Consider the following 21,341-nt stretch of genomic DNA (forward strand, 5'->3'; position numbering starts at 1 on the left):
CTGCACTCAGTTCAAGCAAGACTCATGGAAAAACAATTCAGTAATATCACGTACACTAGTAGCAGCAGCATCACCTCAATGGCTGAGCTGCTACGCTGTACTCAGATCTCCTCTTCACTGATTTCAGCCACCGGGGGCTGTGGGCAGGGTACAACTGACCACTTCAACAAAGACAGCAAAGGGCTTGAGGACATTTCAGCCCCAGAACTGGAAATCCATTTAGTTAATAATAATTGTATCTTACAGACGAGGTGCGTCACTTCCATCAACAACACACAAGCTGAAGTTTCTACCTCCGATTTGACTTCTTTAATAGGGAGTTAATGGTTCATAAGAATTCAGAATGAAATAGACACATTAAATCATTGCAGGCACATGGAAAGTATTAGGAAATACACACCTCTCACCATCATACTCAATTTAACCATCTTTCTTGCAGGACCAGTTACATTCGAATAGATATTTAAACTCTCTAGTTTTTAGCAAATACCGACGTAAGCATTAACAAGCTGAGAGATAAAGTTTATTACACCACTCAATTAGAGAGCTGCAGGCTTTTTATTTCTCTGTACTTTTGTTTATATTTCAAATGACTCTTCGGTCACATCTAGCCTCGGTTTTGACTGTTGTTTCCACCACTTTCCCCAGATAAGTAACTCCAATGCTGCAGCACCTAAGAATAAAGATCTATAAAACATGCCTATGCTACCTGCGTATAATCAAGAATCTTTGACACCTTCCCAACAAGGTGATACAGATGCAATTATTTCACAAGCATGAAATCCCAAGACTCCTTTATAGTACATACATTGAAAAAAGATAAACACAGTATTGATTCTGGAAACTTGACCTGTTTAGGTACCACATATAAAAACTAATGACAATGACAGCCGACCAGTGTTGCAGCGCAGATCATGCACAGAATTTCTCTTGAAGAGTGAGATTACCACAGATGTTGTGAACATATACCACTTAAACACTCTGAAACAAAAAAGACTTGGGTTTTTTTCAGTTGATATAAGCATGATATAAGCTTTCAACATAAATTAATAATGCACTATACGAGTTACTTTTACAGCAGTCAGGCTGCATTACAGAAAAAAAAAACACAACAAAACACAAACCAAACAGAATAAAAAAGTCCCGCTTAGCATGTGGACACTATTACCATGGGAATTTCATCTTGCTGAGACTAACCATCATTTTCTAGTTTCAGCAGACCTGATTGTAAGAAAAAAATCAGGACAAGAGGAGGAAAACAGCCTGTTTTTAAAAGCCACTCCAGTACCAGCTAACACAGCGCTTAAGCACATAGGTCTATTAAGAATTGGTGTTTTCATTTCTCTTACCAGTAAAACCTGCATACTTTTATCTGTCTGACCTTGAGCAACTCCAACAGCAAGCGGTCCCCCGAGGAGAACAGCAGAGAGATTCCACGAGTATGACCTGGGCTTTGTTCACCATTTCAAGCACACATTTATGATAAATCATAACCACAGGTAGCACACAACCGTGCCTGGTTTATGAGGTTAAAAAGAAAATGTCACAAAATGAAACTCAGGGAAGAGCAGAAACAGTATTGATTCTGTAATATCAGGAGTAACAGCCGTCTGTACAAAGCTTTGACTCTAATGGGGTAAAGCACTTCTCATATTCCTGCATGCTGCATCAAAGCAACGCTGAGACAACAGATCAGCAATTAGAGAACTGCATGATTTGACAGGAGAATAAAAAAGACATTAATTTTCTTTTGATGTTTCCATGACTATATTCAAGCAAGTTCTGCCATTTCATGTGTTCATCAACTTATGTTATTAAACTCAAAGTGAAACACCAAGCAACCTTCTAAAAACCTCATGTGAAACCCAGCAGACAGCAATGTTAACACTCGTACTGAACTTCAGAGACACGTTCCAGCTTCACTTAAATCACACCAAACCAAAGACTGGCTGGAACGCTGTCCTCTGGTAACGTCAATACAGACATAAGATGCTAGATGGTAAAAACAAACTGACATATTAGCAACATGGGAGCTAAACTACTGTTATATTACAATTATTGCCATCTAAATACTTGTAGAAACTAAAGGCCTTTACACAAGAGGTATCTGGAGTCAAAGACCGAGGTCTTAAGGTATAATTTTCAGGAAGAGATATGACCTCTTGGCATTTTGGATCACTGTTCCCCTTCTACCCCCAATCCCCATTAACAGAGCTGTAGCGGAGGGTCCTTGCCGCGCGGCTCCCTCCACGCCACCTGCCCAGGAAGCTCACAGGGAGATGGGCAGTGAACTGGGGTCACTCACCGTTCCGGCTCTCTTCATCGATAGGAACTATTGTGGCTGGAGGACCTGTTCTGGCCAATTTGCAATCTATAAAGATGAAAAGAGAAGTTATTTCCAATTCCAGAAGAAAGACCTTAGAGGTTCTGTTACTGTTCTTAAAACAAGTCAGCATAATCAGCGTACTGAAGTCAAGTATTCACTTAAACACAACATCCGTGTGAGCTACAACTGTTGGCTACGTTAGAATCACAGAAGATCAGAGTTTGAGCTGTTTGCTTATCCCTTACTCGGGTAACGAAGCAAGGGGGGGATCTGATGACAAAGGATTTAACATCTCAGATGCTGATCCACATTTAAAATAAACACTCAAACAGCAAACACGTAACATGGTTTGTTCTGTTAGGTCTCACGTGAGCCTTCCTTTCCTTGTCATGAACACACACACTGAATGGTTGTCACATAAGCCCTCAACACAGTTTGATGGCTACACCAATAAACCATCCATGTCTTGCTCTAGAGATACCACCAGGGGTCTCGGGAAGGAAATATCCTTCAGGACAGAGATAATACAATGGTAATTTAACCCAAAGAAATAAAAAATAAATGATTAAAAGGTATAAATCATAACTGAAGCTTCACAACAGAAACAAACATAATTGTAATTTAATTGTAACAGAAGCATCTAATTAAAGAGCGCTAACAGAATTTTAACGTTCTAAGCAAAATAAAAACTGGAAACAGACAAGCAATGTTCAGGAAGTTACATTTTGCCATCTTACCCTCATATTGCCAGTCTGCAGTCAAAAGTTTAGAGTCATCAATGGAAGCAGAGCAGAATAACGAAAGAAAATAAGTAAGATTTTGTTGGTTTACTCAAAAGGTAGGTTCAAAGACATAAAGCAGTACATGCAGAGCTAGCAAACACATAGGTGTGGTCCCAAAACACATAAAAGCACGTATACAACATTTGATGACTGTACTCTGTGAATTATTTATTTTTCTACATTGAATAGAAGCAAAATATCACCTCTTTAAAGCACAGAGAAGTAAAAATTAATTAAGCAGCGCTTTTCATTTTCCAAGAGCCCTGCAGTAAAGGGCTCTTGGAGAAGACGTTTAGAGTCGCCCCAGCCCCCCGACACAGCTCCGGCCACGTGGTGGGCTGCACCCCGATGGGAAGAAATGATGTCTCCAACTGGTTTTGAGCCAAGGAAAGAATTGCTAGGGTATCATCATACTTTTTTGAGAGGACTAAACTCTTTACACAAAAATCTGAACGAGAAATCATCTATAAATAAAACATGAAAGTGAGCTGAGGTAAAATGCTGTCTCCTAGCTTCTGACAAGAACTGTATAGCAGCTGACCTCACAAGCAGCTAATTTCAGACTATAGCCAGCCCAGCACTGACAGGGTCTACGAAGGAAAATCAAACCAGGGAAGTGATAATTCAGGTCTCTGAGGTGCTCAAGGACATGGTTTAGTGGCAGAGAGGAATGGTTGCACTCGATGATCTAAGAGACCTTTCCACCCTAGTGATTCTATGATTCTCTGTTCAGGCGGAGCCTGTAAAGACCATCTCCACGGCATAGGAATTCCCTTTAGGAACAACTTTGCTGCTCCACTGATGGGTTCAACTGCGAAACCCAACTTGTAAACACGGCAGGGGGGGGGGAAGACAACAGCAGGACATGCCGTGAGAATGACACCTGCATTAATACGAATGAGAACAGGCACACTACAATTACTTTTTACTTTCATAAAAGCCAGAGACAAATCCTGCTGTAAAGGCAAATCACGGGGAGCTTGCGTGGGTCCCTGCTCGCTCTCCCTTCTCACAGCAGCAACAGTGCTTGTGGAGTCTCACAGACTCACTCAGTTTGCTGTCTCTGAGCAGTCTAAATAAAAGTCTTTGATGAACAAACACTCTACTTATTCCTCTTATTCATATAAGCTCTAGTTTGATACATAAAAATTGAATATTTTCTGTTAAGAACTTTAAAGCTTTTTGTTTTGAAGGCATTCACAGAGCAAACAGATGGTCTAAAAAACTACACCTTTCATTTTGTAGTGATTTCCTGTGAGCATATCCTGTGGGAAGATCAGCAAGGCTTGCAGAGCTATATGAAATAAGATTTTTTTTTTCTGCTCCTGCTTAATTTTCTTCACTGGAGGCTACAAAAATAACTGAACCGTAACAGACAGAATTCCACCCTTTTCCAGAGACAGGCGTTACAACTTTCTACAAGTTTAGGATATGACTAGCTGTATGACCTTTTAACAAACTCTTTGTTAGGGCAATGAAGCTCAAGGATTCAAACTTTACTGAGTCTGTTTTCACAAACGGTGCCGCTATTCACCATTGAACAGCCATTCCTGTACACACAATGACAAAGAAATCCAATGCAGGGACAACTTTTTTAATTCAAAAATTGCATGTGCCTTACCAAAAGAATAATCATTTTTTTTTTTAAGGAAAAACTGAATGAGCTTTTTTCCATCATCTCTATTTCCATGATGATGTTTTCTCTTTGCTGGGTGTCTCAGTGAAAAGCTCACCTAAGTCACGTCAATCTCCAACTCTATTCTTCAATAGACAAATTATCAAAATTACAAGTCAATCGTATGTTAGCAGCCTATTCACAGGATTGTTTTTTTCATCAAACACATCAGGATTTCCAGAATTATCATCAAAGCAGTTACAGAGTAAGTTTAAAACGGAAAGCATTGAAATCTGAATGTAGGGTCTCAGGGAAAAGGCAGACTGTATAGTTAAGTTCAGCAATTTGCAGAGGATTTATTGCAAGTGTGAGCAGTTGAAGCAATAAAATTTACCATGAGATAAATTTTAATGAAAAGAACAGCAACAGCCAAATCTATTTCCATAGCTAGGGGAGAAAAAAAATAAACAGGATGTGTCATAGAAATCTTGCTGTGGATTACCCTCATGGCACCAATAAAAAATTTCTGAAGGAATGTGTATTTTTATTGCACAGATAAGAGTTTGCAGATTATTCCATATAATTTCAACAATGTCAGCACTAGCCAAATATGAGATTGCTGTTTAAGATGCTTGTCACCCCTCATTCCCTTCTCAAAAACTGAATCTCGTAACGCCCCAGACTTATTTAGCTTCACATTTATCACCAAACAATCAAAGATAAATTAAAAATTGCACTTACACAAATTTCCAATCCAAAGGCAGACAATAATCTTAATTAAAAACCTTAAAGATAAATTACATGCCGTAAACACATGGGCGGTGCCTTTTCTTTTTCTGTGCCAAACCACAATCAATAAGCAGTAGCAGCAATAAGACCAAGTGGCTCCAGTGCCGCGTTGTATTCCCAAGCACCAGCCAGACCTGGTGGGAAATACCTCACACATGAAAAAACATCTCCAGACTGAGCTGGATGCACAGAAAGGTTATTCCCAACACCAAGAGAATGGAGACACCCCCACTACAAAGATGACAGACTTGAATTATTTAGTCTAGGAAAATGAAAGCTGTCTAGAAATACACTGGGTAAATATCAAGGAGGAAATCTGAGCTACTCAACTAAAGAGCAATACTAGTGCAAAGAACAATACGGCGCAAAGCAGAAATGTCTCCATGCTGCCCACAGATTTAAACAGTAGGTTTCCAGCCTGGACAGTGGCTTTTTTATTTTGGGACTTGCAGAGAAGTTAGATCCTGGAACGCTGTTCCACAGCAGGAACAGCACAAAAAAGCAGATTCGGCATTTTGGAGACATACTTTATTTGTTTATCAAAAGGCTTACATGAAACACTCCTCTGCAATATGATGAGATGTTTTTATAGCGACTTTTATTTAAATGTTCCTCAACAGAAATTATTTCAGTAGCAATAGATTCTTTATTCGACATAAACAAGCATAGATAATTGCTACACCAGAAACCCTATTGGATATTTTAACTATTCCGATTTCATGCTACAGATTATTACCAGAATACAACTCAAATCTTTAATAAAACTACTGACAGGCTGAGAGAGTTGGGGTTGTTCAGCCTGGAGAGGAGAAGGCTCCCAGGAGACCTGACAGCAACCTTCCGGTACCTGAAGGGGTACAAGAAAGCTGGGGAGGGGCTGTTCACAAAGGCTTGTGGGGATACGACGAGGGGCAATGGGGATAAACTGGAGAGGGGCAGATTTAGACTGGACATAAGCAGGAATTTCTTCACCATGAGGGTGGTGAGACATTGGCCCAGGTTGCCCAGGGAAGCTGTGGCTGCCCCATCCCTGGAGCAGCTCAAGGCCAGGTTGGATGGGCCTTGGGCACCTGATCCAGTGGGAGGTGTCCCTGCCCATGGCAGGGGTGGGACTGGATGGGCCTTCAAGGTCCCTTCCAACCCAAACTGTTCCCTGGTTCCATGATTCTACTGCAATTGCTATGAGAGGAGACGGTTTCTTTCCACCAGGCAGTTCCTTTGAGAAGAAGCTCCCGTGGTGGGAGCCCTGTGCAGCCAGGGGCTGCTGTCCCTTGTCTTCCCCAGGAAAGGATCCGCCGCTTGCTGGGATGGCAGGGAGAAGCGACACACTGAACCATAGCCTGTGTGGTCTACAGTTACTTGCTCTATCTTTCTCAACAAAAAGCAGGTTGTTCTTGCAATTCCTGGGCATAACGGAGGAGGCATGGAAGCCAAATCATACGGAACTGAACACACTTTCAGAAAGGCAGAGAAGGCTCTACATCAAGGAGCTTCCCAAGCTGCAGTTTTCATCTATCTAAGCAGCAGCACGGTAGATGCAATCACGATGTAGCTGTGCCTTCCCCCAGGCTCCTTGAAGAAACGGCAGCAGGCAAATCGAACTCGGTAAATAAAACAAACTATGAAGACTTTCTAAAAGCTTACGGAAAAGCATTTTTGTTCCTATCATTAACTTCACTGTTTTATCTCACTAGCACATTTGCTTTACAATTACACAATCAAGGCAAAGGCAGATAAAGGGCCTGTCTCATTGCGAGCACAGTGAAAATCTATGTGACAAACTGGTCATGGAACAGTTACGTGGCTCAGATGCATTGGGTTTCTGATGGCTAGGTTTCATTATTTTAATTTCTAATTATTTTTAATGAGATGGCTCAAAGGAAACCTTCAATCACTGTTGTAGGTAAGATGCTCAGCAAGGTCCAACAGCCTGCGCTGAAACAAACATAACAACTGGAATAATCCTGTCCCCTTCTGAGGAAGAGCTGCTATCATACCACGTTCCTTTCACCTCCTCTGTGACTTCTCAAAGCCACCTCCAACTGCTACATTTCTGAGAGGTTCTCTTTCTACTTCAACTTTATGGCTACAGCAAACAGAAACACCTACAAAACCAAAATCAAATGTTACCAAATCAGTTAATGAGAAAGTTCGAAATGTGGGGAACTGGCAGGCAACACGGAAAGCTGTAAAGGGGACAGTTTTGGGATGAGCCAAGACCAGACTGTCGGCCAGCCAAGGTCCCTTCTGGCTATCCCTCCCCCTAGTCAGGGGGTTACGGCTAATGGCAGGGCACCTTCCCCTCCTCATTTCCTTCTCCTCATTCACACCATTCCAAAGGCCAGCTGTATCCTCTCAGTCCCTCTCCACCAGGGGCTCTTTCTCCTGCCACCTCCTGAGAGGGCAGTTCCTCCACAAAGGGGTTTCGAAAGACCTTAAGAATGCTCTCGTGCTCCAAATACCCGGAGGGATGCACCTCTTCCTCATCAACTGCAATTGGAGCTTATGGGGCTACAGCAGCCTCTGCAAACACCTCCTTAATAACGGTTCCAATAAGCCCCGTATTCATACACTTGTTCACACATGTTCACACTGTGAACATGCATGTAAGCACACATTTGGAGGCTGTCTGACAACGAAGACGTGAAACCAGACATAGTCGCAGTGATAAAGAATTGCCTATAACATCCCTCTACTAAATGTGATTACTTGGGAACCCAAAATACCCATTCACACTACATATATTCCTAGATTCCAGTTAAATAAAATGTGATTTAGCTAGGAGCTGTGCCTGAAGTTGGCTGTTCTGGTCATTAAATCCTATGACTGCTAGGCATGAGGCATGCACTTGCATTGACTGCTTGTAAGTTTAACAATAAAAATTACTTGCCCCACAAAGCCTTAGAAATTTAAGGGACAATAACCAAAAAAGGTCTCCTATAACTTTTGAGAGGGGATTTGTATTCCCATAACAGAGCACAACTTTCAGAAAAGTTCAGCAACTTAGTCCTACCACATCAAAGACAGAAAGAGTTTTATCCTGACAGACGCATCAAGCTGCCATGCAGGGAGCGCAGCACACTCATCTGGAAAACAAACAGCCAGCCGGAACATTTCTGGGGACGTTATCCTGTGAAATATCTGTCATCTCCTCCTAAGTGCTCCTGAAATTAAAACTGAAAAAAAAAAATTCCACTTCACTATGCTAATCACCACCTCTTCTTCCAGCTGCTTCAGAAACACCCAATTATTACTCTAACTTATTTTACATTTTATCTTAGACTCAATTTTGCTTTCAAATATCCAGATAAGTAGTCTTGTTTGTTTTTATTTAAACAAACTGTCATAGGGAGCACAACAAGCAATCTCAAAAAACTGACTCAGCTCTGAGCAGATACACAGCCTGATTTAAAAGACTCTTTTCCACTCGCTAAGTACTAAGATAGATTAATTGTTGGAAGCCCCTAATTATCTCAGCAACTGTAGAAGGCTCTATTACTCCTCTGCATCAAACCCTCACTAACCTCAGGCTTCTCCCCAAGTCAGAAAATCACGCTGTGCAATTGCTCTGCACTTATGTTCCAGCCGCTTTTGTTTTATTAATGAAGTGCAGCACATTAAACTTCACAATCACTCAGTATTTGTCTGTACATCTAATCCAAGCTGAAAACTTATTGTCACGGTGACAACAGCTTTCCTGCAACGCTGGAAACTCGGGGGATAGAACTATAGCCAAACAACTCCGATGCACCAAACAGAACTGTATTTGTTAAACCCACCTTCAAGCCCAGCCTACAAAAGCAATATTCCAAGAATATAGTGTTAACTCCGAACTGATTTTTTTATTTAACTTGTCCAAACTCTTCCCAAGTCCATAAAAGTGTGTGGCAGCTACAACATCTTAGAGCATGCTTATTTTGAACCTAGCTACTACTTCTTCACATGGTACCATCTCAACAGAGTGCAGGAAGAAACAGCATCCAACCGTTCCCTACTGACTCTCTACAACCCCTGTGTCCTCAATAAAGCATTTTATTATGCTTAAATATTGCAGCAAACAACAATTTAAAGTGAGTTTAGGATTCTGATCCGCTTCAGTGACTATATGCTATGAATAACAAAAACAGTATTATGGAAAATTTCATATTAAAATTGGTTGCCATCTTTAATCTAAGTCACTGCAACTCCGGAGCCTCCAAGCAAAGAGCTCTGCCGACGCCTCAGAATCATCAGCAATTGCGCAGAGACAATTTGTAAGTCATATGTGCAGATACAGCAGGAAGGTAGGTTAGCAACACGCAGGACCAGCCAGCTTAACCCCTTTTGAAAACAAGCGTAGAGGAACACAAGCCAGAGCTTTCAGGCTGGCTTCCCCCCACCAAGCTACATCCTCCAGAAATCCCGCAGTTTGGGACGTGGGTGCCTCTCGGCTGGAGGGAAGGTCACCCCCACTGCTGACGTGGCGAAGCAGAGCACAGCACTGTTTGAACTAGGCCAGCTCATTCTGTCCTGGGGGCCACGGCGTGACCACGGGCAGCCTTTTCATTTGGCTCAACTGTTTGAATAACAGCAGCTGACACCAAAGCAGTAACAAATGCCGGACAAGCAAGACGGAAGGCTTTGACACAAAGAGAAGAAGAGCTTCTGAAAGAGGGTTTAGGAAGTCAAAGTATTTTAAGCCTCCCCCTCCCCTTTCTTCTGCCTTGTTAAACACATGAAACACTTGCATAAAAGTCTTGGAGATATACAGTGAGAACCAGTAAGTCCAGTCCTCAAGCCTGAGTCACCAATAAAGCTGTGGCCATCTGAAGTAAGAAAATTAACGAGAAGCCATTAATAAAAACAAAGGCACATGACTTCTGCCTGAGAATTAAAGAGAGTTGGTAGGATGGAACAAAGCCAAAACACCTGCGCTAGTTGATTTACTAAGACACTGCCAGAAGACCAAGTGCCAGGAGGGAAGGTTGGGAGCCGCGAGGGCGGCTGCAGATGGTACAAGCTACTGAGGAAGCTTGTTTCAAGAGAATGAAGTGCTCACAAAACAGAATATCAATGAATACAGTAAAACCTCAAGGCTGAAATTTCCAAACTCTTGGGAGCTTACAATATGCCGGGAAAGAGACAGTGTGTTTTCTGCTTCATTTTAACTGGAGATGCGAGAACTAAAATTCTAACAGACCTTAGGACGGGCTGAGGTTAACACACCTCACATTTCAATCTGCTGGAAAATGTATTTCTGTTTTCAGATGCATTTTATTCTCACAGATGCCACAATCGCTCATTAAGTAAACAGTCCTCTGAAAGACTTTACTCTTACCTCCATGTTTCACACTCTCACCACTCATTCAGTGGGGCAAAAAAACCCATGAAAGACTCTTCTCTAAACATTCTGATTTACAGAACAAGGTTCCTAATAAAGAGCTACATAGAACATAGATTTAAATCGAGTAACTAAGCAACCTAATTTCAGGGGAAAATGTCCTGGCTTGTTTCCTGTGTGACCGAATTCAGAACTACAGCTGTGCAATTTAGGATAAGCTTGGCATAACCTTTACATTAGCAGGCTTGTACTACAATTGCTCTGTATTGAAAATAACATAAGAAGGGCTTTCACAGACTATTTCAAGCTCTTCCTGACAGACATCTCTAATTGTAGAAGCTGGGAAGGAATGACAGTGAATTCGAGTTTGATTCAAACACATTTGCGATACTTCCCACACTGATTTTTCTGTGCTTTATTTCAGACTGGCTCAGTTAAGCACTCCTCTGAATTTCATTGCTCAGAAATTCAAACACTCAAATGAAAGATGATCTAAATGTTAACATCTGCCTGAAGCTGAATTTGGGTTAGGTTTTGTTTTTAACTGGACTGAGGCTGACTGATAAAGTACAAAAAGGACATAAACCAAAGAAAGAGTATTACTGCAAGCTTTTCTTCCCACAGCCTCAGAAAACGTACTTGTATACAGGATAAGCAACCTAACCAGCTGATTTATTTTGTAGCTTTATTTCTACCATTCTTCCAACTCTTTTTGTACAGGTAGAATATCTGAAAAGGGTTTGGTATGTGCAAATTGCCCTGCAAGTGCCGTGAATTGCTACTTTACTTTTACAGCTTCGGAAGAATGAAGTACCATTCATCTTTTGGGCAATATTCTTTTAGACTGATACAACTTTCCATTTTACAAGCAGTTTTGGAGTTGACAGATTCTTTAAAAAATCATACTTGTGCCTGAAAACACCGTATAACGCATAAAAACATGATACTACACCAAGTAGCACCTAAAATTGCTATTACTAAAAGTAATTTTTAAGACCACTAAAATGCACTGGGTGAATCAAGAACAGCTGCAATATCTTCAGAAGTGCTTAAACTTCAGAAGTTGGCTAAACCTGCTTTTAACCATTAATATTCACTGAGCATGAAAATTTCATGCCGTTCTCATTTTTCTGAAATTGCATTTTCCCTATTACCTGTGCGAGGCATTTAAGACAAAAAATTCATACAGAAAGATGAAAAAAATATTTAATATTTGGAATTAAACCAAATCCAGGCATTTTGAAGTCAGAAATTTTAACTGATGTATAAAAGCAGACGTTCAACTACTACTGCAGAACAACTCAGAAAAAGCAATTGGAAATACATTTAACCTTTCATATTGTTGAAACTTATTTACATGTAAATAAAATGGATTAACATACATTCAATGAAACATAAGAGAGGAGACAATGAAATGTCTATAGATGAGCTGATGATATTTAGCCATCCCCTATTCCTAAAGAGTAATTGGGTGGCTTTTAGATTTTAGGTTCAATATTAATGTTCTCTGACACTGAAATCACATTTAATTATTAAGCTTCCTGTCTTCCCCTGAAGAGTTCCTCCCATTTCAGTTCAGGATTCTTTTTGTACCCAACAAACACAGAAAACATAAGTTTGCCTTCCACAGAACTGATTCAAGATTAGCCAAGACAAAAGAAAGAAGCATTAAAAGGAAGTTCAAAGATAAGAATCAGAAAAGAAACCTTCAGGAAATTTTGCTACACGCAAAGGAATATTTTCATTTTTAAAGTAGATGTAAAAACCTTAGAATATTCCATTACTGTACGTGCATACCACTGAACTGTATTCTTGAAACCATGTTGCCAGCAACTCTCTTTAAAAAGCAGTGCTTTATAGACTAGAAAAACATTATATTGACACAAAATCTCAAACTCTCTTCGGATTTTTAAGATTAAACCCTCCCGCCATTCTAAACATCAAACATGTTTACATCTTACTAAGCAAAACCCAAGAGTCACGTTGTCAAGAGTCTACCTTTGAGCTAGAGTGGCAGAACAACAAAGAGCTGGTTTGCTCCTCTGAAGTCTCCTCTCCAGCGCTGAACACCAGCTGCTGTAAATACTTAGAGTGCGAGAAGGTCCCCTTTGTCCCAGCTGTGCCAAATCCACCCTGGATAACCCCCACCCACAGCTGGTGGCACTAATTAACCTGCCAGCTCTGGCATTGTTTGTGTTACAGGTAATTAACTAGCAATTTTGTGAACATTTACAGATTGTGCCTATATATATGTATCTTTCTCATGACATCTCTAACGAAGTCAGTGTTGATCAACATCTTCCTGTAATTTAATCAAGGCATCCAAGCAGCAGTGCCAGGAGGCGAGGAAGCTGCTTTGCTGCTGGGTGAAGCAACACTCTACCCTGCCCCTGGGAAACAGAGGGAAGCAGGACAACAAGGCACCCTACCCTTTTAACTCCTTCAGTCCTCACTCAAATGCTGCCAAAATTAGCCATTCCAAAGAGGCATCCACAACCGCATCCTAACTAGAACAGCGCAGGACCAAATTTTCCCTCTTCCTCCATGGCAAATGCAACTCTGTTCTGGGAGGAGAAGATTACCTAGCATATACCAGAGTATCTCCTACTCCACTTCCACAGAAACAATCATCAGTGCCACTGAGGACTTACCTCGAGGTTTTCACATTTAAAATATGAATCCTGATAATGTTTCTTGACTAAATCGTGAACTACTACTGCATTATCTTGAAGTAAGGCAGACGTTGTACTTTGGTTTTGAAAGCAGAAAGGTTAAAATAATTCAAGCAGAGGACTAATGTATTCAACATTAGTGACCAAAAAAGCCTCAAAAGTCCACAACAAGGGCCAAAATCTGTTTTTTAAGCATATTTCCAAGCAGATGTGTTGTAGCAGAATATAGGAAATAACACATAGAATCATAGAAAGGTTTGGGTTGGAAGGGAGCTTAAAGATCATCTAGTTCCAACCCCCCTCCCATGAGCAGGAATAAAACAAACTTCTGCTTACAATCAATTCCCGTGGCTTCATGAAGTTAGCTTATTTTGCACAGAGAATGTTGACACATATTCACAGATGCAAAAATGAATTAGCCAAGGATTTGGAAAATGCTGCCCCACAGCCTGGGTGGAAAGGTAGAGAGCTGTGTGTGGCGAGGAGGCTCTCCAGTCAGATACAAGGTCCTTTCCCAAAGACAAAAAAAAGGTTAAGGCATCTAAGGCACTGTGCAACGCTTACATGCCACCTGATTGAGTTTCATCTTTTTGCATGTTCCTTATCCATGAAAAATGCAAAGTAATAAGACTTCACAGAAACTGTCATCCTTTGAAGTATCTTTTTAATAATTTATGGTCCAATGGATTCAATAATTGAAGTCTGAAATGCTTTCGGCCCATCGCAGATCTAGCCTGTCTCTAAACAGCCTGAACTCAAGTTAATTATAAAAGCAATAAGGACTTTAATGTTGAATAGCTACAAAGAGTTATTTGTTTTCCTTTTGGTTAGACGCACACTTTTGATACCTATTTTGTTGAGGAAAAAAAAGATACATTTAATTCTATAATTAAAATTGTTCCCATCTACAACAATAATCCTACCTGTTCTTATGTAAGTGGTACTTTCCCTTCCTGGTCCCACAATTTATTATTTCCTTTTTCAGAAAAAAAATCATCTCTCAGTTCTAAATACGATTTACCTAAAAAGCGCAGGGTGCTTATGTGCAACGTTAGCACAGCCTTCAAAAGGCATTTTGGAAAAAAAACTTCTTGAGACAAGCATGCAGATGGAACTTAAGCCTCTTTTTTGAAGCATCCATTTAATAAAGAACCTACAACCTAAATTAAAAGAAGATCTATGGCATCATGGCACTCCTGCCAGAATTTCCTTATACACGCATTTGGAAAATTTGAGCATTATTAGCTCAAAAATGATCTAGTAAATGCAAAATTGTTACAGCTTTTGTGGTCTTTGAACCAACTGAAGATCTATCTTAAAATATCTAAGGGTTCAGGTATCTCTCCTGAAAAGCAAATATCTGAGGGAGGAAGCAAAGGACGAGACAACGGACTCTGTGACTCTGCCCGTTCAGCGGATGGAGGCTGCTAGCACCCATATGGAGAGGATTCCCAAAACGTGCTGAGCACCCTGAAAACACTGTGATAAAGCCAAGCGAGGCATTGGTGCTGCTGCGTGGGCCCTCCAAGCTCTACGAGCTAAAAATCTTCTTCCAGAAACTTATACACTTTAGACACGATGGGTTTTTATTTGTGGTTTTTTAATAACCCTAGTGAAAATTAAGTCAAAGCATGGTATATCTGCTGTCTGAAACCTTTAACATCAAAAGACAGATAAACTGCAAGAAGAGACTCATGCATTTCTGCTACATTGAAAAAGACATCTCATATCCCTTGCAATATGACTGCAAACCCTCAGAATATTTACTTCTCAATTTTTACCTACTTAGAAAACAGTTTCAAAACCAAACACCTTACAGGACATATTGATTACCATCAAAATTTCTCTCTGTCTATCCCGTATGTCTCAGAGAGTTTAAGACATGGTAAAAACCACCTTTTCCTAAAACAGACAGTGTTGCACTTCTCAGGATACCAAATAGCAAAGAAATATCCTAAAAAGAGCTAACGAATCTAGTGCTCCCGGTGCTATCAATCAGTATAGGTAAATTCACACAAAATGCAAGTTCAGCTTCTTGTTGCAAAAGCTATCAAAATTTCAATAAAAGAAGAGGATAATTGAGGGCAGAAATCAAGACTCATTATCTCTTCTTGTGGAAATGCAGCTCTCCTCAGTATTGCAGCTCCTGTGAAAAACTACAAGTGCCAAAGGAGCATCAGCTTCTGCCCATCGATTATTCTTTTCCCCCTCCAAACACCCATGTGCACACCAGCACTTCCCAACCAGCATTTGACTAGAAAGGACAAGTATTAGTATGTGTACTTGTCACGTCAGTCCTATCCCCGTGCTTATTCAGGGAAGTTTTAAATCTGAAAGCATAGGAAGCAAAGAGAATACATTTTTTTGTCTTAAATTGCAAAAACACAGTAATGATTGGGACCCACAGGGTGCATCAGCAGCAGGGCACAAGCCATGCCTCCAAGCTGCACTCATCTCTATGGTTGGAAATACAAGGATACAAGGGAGCTTTCAAATTCCTCCTTTTATGGTTTCTACCTGTGAGACAGGATTGCAAATAATCTTGCAGATGTGACAGCAACTGCACAGGTACTTCAGTAGGTTGTAAACACATCCTTAGCACTCAGGAGTGCCAAAGAGAGTTCCCCTCCTAACCCCGCTCAACACTATTTCTTTATTCTATCTAGCACGCAGGCACTGATAAAGTAGCCCTCCCGACACAGAGGCACTCGGCTTCGACTCCACGTCCAGGCGGACTGTAATGGAGAAGTTGACTAATTCTGTATTAGCCAGATGCACAACTGAAAATAAATCCCAAGCCATTGATCACACTGAAGAACAAGCAGATAAGGAGCTTTCTTTTCATACCTCTAGCACTTAAATTATATAAAGGTTCTACCCACAAGGACTGTAAGAATCTTAAACAGCTGAGCACAGCTACAGGATTTCTTTAATATTTATTTTTTTTTGCATAAGTGTTTACGTTCTTCAAGTATGAATTTTGATGTTGTTGTTTTGATAAGAATCTGGTCCATTACGGGTTTATTTCTGGATGATGAAGAACACAGTCGTTTATCTGAAGCCATTCCCCCAGTTTCTGTCAGTATGTTCATAGCTATTTTAATTATCAGACAACAGGCTCAGTGATTATATGGAGCCCTGTGAAGACCATGCCTGTAAACATCCGGCGTTACCTGTAGTTCGCATACTGAGCAACTCAAAGACATTTACAGTAGTCTCCATCCTGTCCTTTTTTAGCATCCAGAACGTTATTAGCTAAGCTGAGACTTTCACCACCTGTTAATCATCGCCTTCTCAGCAGAATCAAAAGACTAAGGCTTGAAGACCAACAAAACTAAGTTGCAAAGACCCTGGAGCTGTAAAACCACCAGCCCGTGCCACTGCACCCATTGGTGTTATTACCTAAACAGATAAAACTGTAGATCTGAGGAGTGATTGACTTGAGCAGCATCCCAGAGGCAAGCTGCTGTGTCTTCCTGATTAGCTTCATTCAATTACATCTTCTTAATTGCTCATGTGCTGAAGCTCATTAAACGAAAAATAATATTGCTTCCCGCAGGTTGTACACTTGAGATTTGAAAAACAGACACCGCTGGTGAACCTTTCAGGCACTGCTACAGATTTCAAAGAACAGCTACAGTCTATGAAGAGCAAAGCACACTTTTGTGGCTGTAGGATCCTCAGCTCCGTTGTGACCTCAGTGACAAGAATATTTCCCTTTTTCTTCTAAATTACTGGTAAATTTTCACTTTAAAATAGTTCTACTTCCCCCCAGCAACCATAGTTTTAGAGTTATGGTTAACACAGCAGCTCATAATCCAAACAACACCAGAAAACAAAACAAATCGTTGGGCTTGTCTTTAGCTTATAGTTGTGTGTTCCTCTTGAGGACTCGCCAGATAAGTCTGCTCAAACGACCCTGTTTAGAAAGAAGCTGTGAAAATAGTTTCCTTCACAACCTGCTTAACAGGTCCAATGATTACTTCTTGTCTCATTATATATCCTTGAAGTCACAGAACCACCCAGCAGTAACAGAATTACACATAGCTGCTCAAACCTGTGATGTTCCAAACCAAGGCAATTCTGTTAGCAGAAAACCCTTGTTAGGATAAATTAGGAAATACAAACAGCTCATTCTAGCAAACGAAGAGGAAAAAAAATAAATCACTTTAGCAATAATTTGTTTTTCTCAGCAGACAGTACCACAGAGCAGGATTTGACCTATCACACGGGACAAATAAACCAAGTATTCAATGTTGCGTTAATATTGCGGGCAAAGTAATCAGTAGCTTAAAGATCAGAAACTAAAACTATGGCATTACAGTACAGGATCAAGCAAAGCAAACAATGCAAGTAAACAATTCACTTCAATTCAAAAAAGAACACTGACAGAGCACTGTAGGCAAACACACTCAAACTCGCACCGCAATGCCCATCCTTCTGTGAACATCAGCTTTCTAGGAGAATTTAGACTAGAAGTTAGAATTTGTTCAGCTGTCAATTGCAGAGAACTCCCATTTATCTCTAAATCCAATTTGAGAACACGATTTCTCTCCCTTGCTTCCTCTTTCACCTCCTCAGCCCTTCACTCTGCAATCAGGCTTAATTGGGTGCATCACGATAATTTGACATTATTTAAATACTTGATTTCTGCTTACTGTAGCCTCCACAGATAAACTATTCATTTCCACACCAATTTAAGGCTTGCTGTGCCTCAATACACTGTCTAATAAATACTACAGTAAAGGACAGATTTTTTTTCCTTGATGTTTTTTTAAACCGAAGTCAATGAGGCCCTTGGGCTTTTTCCTTAAATCCATCTATTGCTTTCTGTTTACCCAAAAATTCTCCCTTCACCATGAAAAATCCCATTTCTTATATTTCACCAGGGATCCCCTACAAGGGGTGGGTATTTCAGGGAGAGCAAACCTGGGAGGAAATCCAGTTTGTGTATAAGGGCAAAAGTCTTCAACACAAAGACGTTTCTGAGCCCGTTCCATTTGCTCTTTTAAATTCACATGAAATATTCACATCAGTTTTACCTGTTGCAAAAGCCAAAGGCATTTATTCATGCAACGCTATTGGCCAACGGAGATTGCATCTGCTCCAGAAGCAGAAGCTTCAGAAGCTACAGTACTATCTGTGGGAAAGGTGGGGATGGTGTTTGGATTGGGGGTTTCGGTGGTTGGTTTTGGTTTTAGGTTCAAACCTCTTACAATTCCTCGCCACAGGCACTCCAAAGCAATCCCTAGCAAGTGACTGAGTTTACATCAGTTTTAGTTAGGAAAAACACTGTCTATATTTACTGATAGAGAACAGCTGAACAGTAATGATCCTCTAATCTGAAAATTACTACTGTAAAATGAATGCATTTAAATGAGCTGTGAGAGCTCATCCTTTACAATTATCACCCAAACACAAGGCTCTGCTCCCACTACACTCACCGCTGCAGAGATCCTGCCCTCTGGGGCATGGGCTCCAGCCCCGCAGAAGCTCAGAGCACCTGGAAGAGCTGAAAAACCCATAGCCCTATCTAAAGTTGGTCTATCTAAAGCCTTCCTGAGTGGGAGTCCGTATCTACCGAGTAATCAACAAGGAAGTCAACGTGTCCTGCAAAAAAGACTTCATGCTGCGCTTTTTTCAGAACAACTTGGTTACAAGTACTACTGATCTTTTCCTGTACTAATTATTTAAAACTTCACATTTATTGCTATTGTAATTGGAGTGGTCTTTGCGATAACCCACTGTTATATCATGTTTGCCATATAATAAAACAGAAAACTTACGCTGGCTATTGATGCAGTTAAGAATGCCGCTCCCAATAAACTAATTGAACTGAAGCAAAGCTATGCATTTGAAGTGATTCAAACCCAAATCCGTAGTTGGTAATTCAGAGAACCCGTGCTCTAAGGACACAGCTATGGGTCAGTTCTTGTTATGCGAAAATCAAATCGTAATAAAACCAAGTTTTGATCAAGTTGAAGTTTCTGTGCTCGTTTTGAGCATATACTTCTCATCAAAAACGGATTAAATTGAAGCATAGTAGCAACAGGGCAGTAGTTTCTATCACAGTTTATTTGTCACCATATGACAGTCTCATATAAACATTCAGAAAATAATTCTTACTGCTGGACTGAGACGAGGGAAAATGAGATGTGAGTTTGGAAAGTAATATGACAGGGGAGGGAGAGCGATGCAGAGCAGCAGCAGGAATACACAGCCTGCCAATCTACCAACAAAGTTCAGGGGCAGAACAGGACCCCCCCAAGGTAAGGGAGATGTGGTTATACGCACAGAAATGGGTATTTACAGAAGAGGGAGCAGGAAAGGGCATGTGCATCAGGACTCCTAGCGATCAGGAAGAAGGGAAAGGCTGGAAAAAAAGGAAGAAAATGTGTGCTTCTCCCCATCCCCTGACTTTAAAGAGGCTTTAAAAGGGTCAATCTGTGGATTCTGGAAACTTCTGCTTCCACTCAGAAAACATCTGTGTTTCAACTCATACCTCATTCCATTCCTCACACGGTCAGTGGCTGCAAAGAAGGCTACAGAAGAGAACACGGCGGCTTTGGGGTTTCCAACAGCTCAGACTCTTTTCCCCAGAGCTGCTTCACCTTAATAAAAAAGACTTTCAGGAGGGGTTAGTCTGAAAATGAGCTTCAAAGTAAAAAACCTCAACCTTCTGCTATTAAGACTGTTATTTCTATAGCACAATTTAGGTACATAACACAACTAATCGAACAATGAGAAATTTACTGAAACTCGTCTGTGTTTGCAGGCTACGTACCACCAACCTAAACCCTGAGCAGCTCAAGCTTCTGTGTTGACAGAAATAGTTTGCTGCAGTCACACTGCTTCCTGTAGCAAAAGACCACCGGCCTCCCGCATCACCACGACACACTCAGGAATTCTCAGGTCCAAATTATTGCTACATCTACAATAAGTGAATACAAACAAGTTCACACAATATTTTCAGTAAATATAAAAATACTGACTAGGCAATGTAAATAAATGCTGGACAAAGGTGTGAATAACATATTGCTACGGGACAGAGGTAGATTTTAAATGCTGCCATTTATACTATACCCCTGTTTTTTGAAAGTCAGATTACAAAAAGTTATTGTTCTTAAAAACTATTTCAAAGTCTGGTTTCCTCCAAAGTTATTTCAATAAACAGCCAAGTTAAAATATTTACATTTTTTCTCATTAAGGGCCTCCTACTAGAGAAATATTGTCCATTGGTATGAGCCGTCTTACTAATGGATCTAGTGGCCAACTGGTCTGCAAATACGTTTATGCCAAGAGAAAACTGGGATAAAAGGAAACAAGCAGGTTCTGCTGATCCAGCTGGAGGTGTCACAGTAATTCAGCAGGTAATCGAGAGCTGGATTTATTGGATTAGTGCAGACGGAGTTTTGTCTTGTGCGCAACAATGTCAGAACACATGAAACTTCACAAAAAATACAAAAGCGAGGATTGCTTAGAATAGTATTTTAGATAATTAAATTGGCAGCGCCCCATCTACCGCACGTGGATTCTGTTTAGACTGAAATTAAGAACGTGCATCTGGGCAGAAAGGGGGACATTGGCAGCTGATTCAAGCCTGGAGAGAAAGGAGTCAGCAGAGCCAAACCAAGCTCTGTACAGGAAGCGTTGGTGCCTTCAGTGTATTTACGCCCCTCAGAGCACAAGTGCAAAACACACTTTAATGAATGCATGTTTGCAATTAGATTCAGGATATTTGTGACTGCAGAGCTTTACTGCAGAGCAAACACACAGAGCAGCTACAGTATAACCCTCTGTACCCAAGAACACACAGGAACCCTACCTCACCCCCCCA

General features: G+C 40.7%; 1 protein-coding gene across 11 annotated transcripts in view; it reads right to left on the minus strand.

Moving 5' to 3' along the window:
• Positions 1–21,341, minus strand: part of PCDH15 (protocadherin related 15) — an 855,028-nt gene that overhangs the window by 352,204 nt on the left and 481,483 nt on the right. For 6 of the 11 annotated variants that reach the window (XM_054071953.1, XM_054071959.1, XM_054071954.1 and 3 more), the window contains 2 exons: positions 3,064–3,078; positions 2,306–2,371 (listed from right to left, as the gene is read on the minus strand). In XM_054071953.1, the coding sequence (XP_053927928.1) occupies positions 2,306–2,371; positions 3,064–3,078 (81 nt within the window). The remainder of the gene's footprint in view (positions 1–2,305; positions 2,372–3,063; positions 3,079–21,341) is intronic. The other 5 variants (XM_054071964.1, XM_054071963.1, XM_054071960.1 and 2 more) reach the window with 1 other exon arrangement.

The sequence above is a fragment of the Cuculus canorus genome, chromosome 7 (assembly GCF_017976375.1).
Source record: "Cuculus canorus isolate bCucCan1 chromosome 7, bCucCan1.pri, whole genome shotgun sequence".
Taxonomy (NCBI): Eukaryota; Metazoa; Chordata; class Aves; order Cuculiformes; family Cuculidae; genus Cuculus; species Cuculus canorus.